The 4210-nt window shown below is 44.1% G+C and overlaps 1 protein-coding gene and 2 non-coding genes across 3 annotated transcripts; all 3 read left to right on the top strand.

The window, feature by feature from the left end:
• The first annotated feature begins 625 nt into the window (after positions 1 to 625).
• Positions 626 to 2885, top strand: LOC130585178 (cytochrome c oxidase subunit 7C, mitochondrial). Its single transcript, XM_057385559.1, has 3 exons — positions 626 to 800; positions 1760 to 1905; positions 2800 to 2885. The coding sequence occupies exons 1-2, from the start codon at positions 726 to 728 to the stop codon at positions 1874 to 1876; spliced, it is 192 nt and encodes a 63-aa protein (XP_057241542.1). The 5' UTR covers positions 626 to 725; the 3' UTR covers positions 1877 to 1905; positions 2800 to 2885.
• Positions 965 to 1027, top strand: LOC130585180 (small nucleolar RNA Z39). The gene has a single exon (XR_008966566.1). It is a non-coding gene; the product is annotated as a small nucleolar RNA Z39 (small nucleolar RNA).
• LOC130585179 (small nucleolar RNA Z39) lies at positions 2145 to 2205 on the top strand. Its single transcript, XR_008966565.1, has one exon. It is a non-coding gene; the product is annotated as a small nucleolar RNA Z39 (small nucleolar RNA).
• Positions 2886 to 4210: the final 1325 nt, after the last annotated feature.

The following is a 4210-nucleotide window of genomic DNA, read 5'->3' as shown; positions in this document are numbered from 1 at the left end:
TCACTTTTGTCTTCAGGGCATGCACAGTTGTGACATTCATGGGTTTTTTTCTAGTCCTCCAAGTCGTAATTTCCAATTATTTTTCTCATTGTCCCATGCTTCTGCCAAGTTCTCATTACTGTTCCTTGTTATAGCACCTACCTGCCTACTTTTTTCAGAACTTTTTCTGATTTATGCCTCTTGGTGATTTCACCTATCTATGTACTAATCCAGCTGGTTAGATTACGTGCAGCTGGTACACTATATGTTGCTAATACACTATTAAAAAGCTTATAGCAATATATATATAAGCTATCATTGATCATATATTAAAAGCGATTACATTGTATTTTAATAATATATAAAAAGTTATTACATTGTTCTATTGGTAATGTATAAAATAGAAAGTTTTCAATGAATAGGCCTCATAAGCAYCTTATGACTTTGATATAGACCATTTTATCACATATTCCAGACTCGTTCCCGCCATTTCCCCTCCGCCCCTCAGCCATCGCAAAATGGCGGCGGGGACGCGCGGGATCAGGCCACCCCCGCGGCGAGCGCGCGCGCGGGGCTCGACCAACCACAGGCCGCCGTTCGGTACCACGTGACCGCTCGGAACTACAACTCCCGTCGTGCACCGGGGTTCCCTCCTCCTCGCTTCCGGTTCCGCTTTCCCCTCAGCCGCTCCGTTCTCGGGAAGGTCGCGCAGGGCGGACGAGTGTTCGCCGTCTCCTGTCCTYATCATGCTGTCCGCCAGCGTCCGCCGCTTCACTACCTCTGCGATCCGCCGCAGCCACTATGAGGAGGGACCCGGCAAGGTGGGCAGGAGCGTCCTGGCCCGCTGAAGGTCGCGGGGAGGGGGATGGCGGGGTGGGGGGTGATGGCTGCCGTGTGCCCGGTGTTGTGTGGGCTTTGCGGTGATGCCGGTGGAGCCCGGACCCTCATCGTGTGGTGATGGACCCCAGCGCCTTTCTCTGCGGTGGTACAGATGATGAGCATTGCGGTATGAGGGGTAACAATGATACTGTAAACGCTTTCTGATGTACCTGGCGTGTTTTCTCAAGCCTTCGGTCTAAAAGCTTCATTTTATATGCCTAATTGATATGAGAAAAGTATTCTCAGTGAAGACAATTAAATACTAGAACACTGGGGAGGCTGTGGCTGTGTTTCCTCAGGGGAAATTTTATTTTTGATTGCATGAGACCTGCAGCAAATTGGCCTCACCTTGGWCTGGAGGAAGTGGGGACAAAAATGACCTCCAGAGGTCATTTATCATCTTTATCATCTTGAGCTGTTTTCATGGAGTGTTTGGGTTGGAAAGGACCTGAAAGATCATTTTATTCCATCCCTTGTCATGGGCAGGAGCACTTTTTGCTGGAYCAGGTAGTTCCAAGCCCCAATGTCCAACCTGGCTTTGGACACTTCCAGGGATCCAGGAACAGCCACAGCTTCTCTGAGCACCCTGTGCCAGGGCCTCCCTATCCTCACAGGAAACAATTTCTTTCTAATATCAAGCCAAAAACCTCCTCTTTTTTAGTTTAAATTTATTCCCCCCTTGTCCTGTCCCTCTCCATCTTCTCTGTAGGTGCCCTTCAGATACTGGAAAATTATTTATTATCCAAAATATCCGTGTTTCTATCCTTGAGAGGTATCAGAATTGCTTTGAAAAAGCATATTTGTTTTGTTCTAAGATTCACAGCAGTTTTAAGTGGACGAGAAAGGAATGAATGCATTGATTGCAAAGGTTAAACTCCTTTTTTTTTTTTTTTCCCTCTAGAATCTCCCGTTCTCTGTGGACAACAAGTGGCGGCTGCTCGTGCTGATGTGTGGRTTCTTTGGGAGTGGGTTTGGTGCCCCTTTCTTCATTGTCAGACACCAGCTCCTGAAGAAATGAAGAGGATAAGCTGTGGCTGTGCTAGCTGGGTAACTGCTTTTGTAGGATTTTATAGAACAGTGGAATTTCCATCAAAAACCTTCATAATTCTCAGCCTTCTGCAGTTCAGGTTGCATAATAATAACTGAAACAGTGAGCAGGCTGAGGTTTGTGTCACAGAGTGATTTGTGACCTTTGCCTCCCCAGAGGCCACACCCCTCTGACTGCAACCAAAACCATSTCTGCTTTCTCCCCTGGGGAAGTAAAAACCTGCACCTGGTGTGATCTGGCACGTGTGATGTGATGAAACAGGATGAGAAACTGTGATGCTGTAAACGCTTTCTGATGTGCCAGATAAAGCTGAGGGGAAAATAAAGTTTTCTTGGGTTTATCCTTTATAAAAACAGTCTCACCATCTACATCATTCCTGATGATTTATGGCCTACTGTCCACTTGAGATAAGGTGATTAACAGAAATTAATTGGTGCTTGCTGAGGATCCTAATGAAGCMAGCCTCAGAGATGACTCAGACTGTGCAAGCATGCCACTTCCATTTAAAAGCCCACTTTAGTTTGTCTTAAACTGATTCCAGTTTGGAAATACCTGGTGTTGTCTGTAATCTGAGAAACTAAATGTTTTTTAGGAGCTTGAGTGACCCAGGTAGTCTTTGAAAGGAAATAATAATCATGATTGGAATAATCTCCTGATTGGAACTAATTTTGTATTTTGTTTACCAGTTTGGTGGTTTTTTCTGCYCTAGATTGAGGAGAAAACCAAAATCTGCAGACTTGTACTGATCTTGAGCATATGGAACTGTGTGGTTTCATGCAGGTCAAGGCTTCTGATGCAAAACCAGGCACATGATAAAGCAAAGCCCATCAAAAATTTTAAGTAAAATATATGTTTATTACAGGGTTCTTAAATTTGTTTTGTTTTTCTTGCAGAGTTGAAGTCCTCTACACAGCATCGTTTAATGGGGAAATGATAGCTGCAACCCATGCTGGATGTCTCTAAATAAAATCTTAAACGCTGTGGGCTGTGTGTTTTGTGAAATTCCTGAAGGGCTTTTGACAKCTGGTGTGTACTGAGAACCCCCTTCAAATTGCAGTGTGTTGTCATTAAACACTTTTATTGTTGTGTATGAAAAGGGTAGAGAAAATCACATTTCAAAACTGGGACTGGGCTGAGCTTTTTTTTATTGCTCAGAATGATGACTTTGGAGATTTTGTAGCAGTGGGTATCCTGTCTCCATAATCCACACTGCAGAATTTGTAACTTCAGTGAGGATTTTTTTTTTACTTTTTTATTTCCACCCTCAGCTGTTCCCAGGTCTCTGCAGCATCAGYTCTGAGCAGGGGCTTGGGCACTGCCCTAAAGGTTTCATGAGGTTTCAGGCTTAGGGGATGAGGTAGGTGGACAACTGGTATGCAGCTTGGACCAGAAAAAAAGTATTGGTAATATTTTATAGTTACCCAAACGAAGGCTGCTGCAGATTTGGAGGTGTTTGGAAGGAACTGATGGCTGTTGGTGGTGTTGGCACAGAGCCATGCTGGGCTTGGGGCCTCTAATCAAAGATAGTGCAGGAGCCATGAATGCTCTCATGATACTGAAACTAATGAGAATATTATATTTTAGTCATTTGTTGACAGCACCAGTGGAAACTCATTTTCACAGCTGCTTTTTTTTGTGACCATGCTGCTGTGTGAAGGCAAGGGGTGTGGAAAGCACTGGCCTTGTGCTGAGATGGTCACTTCTGTGAAAGGCTGTGAGCTGCTTTCCTGGTGAACTTYTCTGGTTTGCTTTTTTCCTCCACTCATCCTCCTGCTGCAGCACAGTGCATTTCACTGAACCATCACAATCTGCAAACTGAACAGTTTCATAAAATTCCATGTTCTTGCTGTTTGGTATGAATGCCAATTTCTCATCCAACTCCCTCAGCAGAAGTACGTGGGAGTGGTAACATGCTGCTTGTAACAGAACAACTCCCGAATGCCACATTCCTCTTTTCAGGTGTGACTTTCAAGTGGTGGTGACTTCCCCCTTGCTCCAGAGTCCCTGATGTATTTGAAGAGTACAAATTTACCCTGTGGGATCGGCAAACCAGTTCCTTTAATGTGRTGAAAACAAGATTTCCTTTCTGAATGCCACCCACTTCTCTTGTAGTTTTCAAAGATACTTTTGAGCATGGGTGGTTCAACTTCAACCCCTGCAAAATTAAAACAACAAAAATTAAAAACAGCATCAGCCCTGCTTTGGGTAAGGTCCAAATGCATCACATTCGTTATGAACTATTTGATAAATCTGTGTTTGTGGTGTGCTGTTACCAATGAATCTTTCATTTACAAATTAAGGGTA

This window comes from Malurus melanocephalus, unplaced genomic scaffold (genome assembly GCF_030028575.1).
Source record: "Malurus melanocephalus ecotype Western Australia unplaced genomic scaffold, MMel_1.1 scaffold_842, whole genome shotgun sequence".
Classification (NCBI taxonomy): Eukaryota; Metazoa; Chordata; class Aves; order Passeriformes; family Maluridae; genus Malurus; species Malurus melanocephalus.
This window is presented reverse-complemented; position numbering and strand designations above follow the sequence as displayed.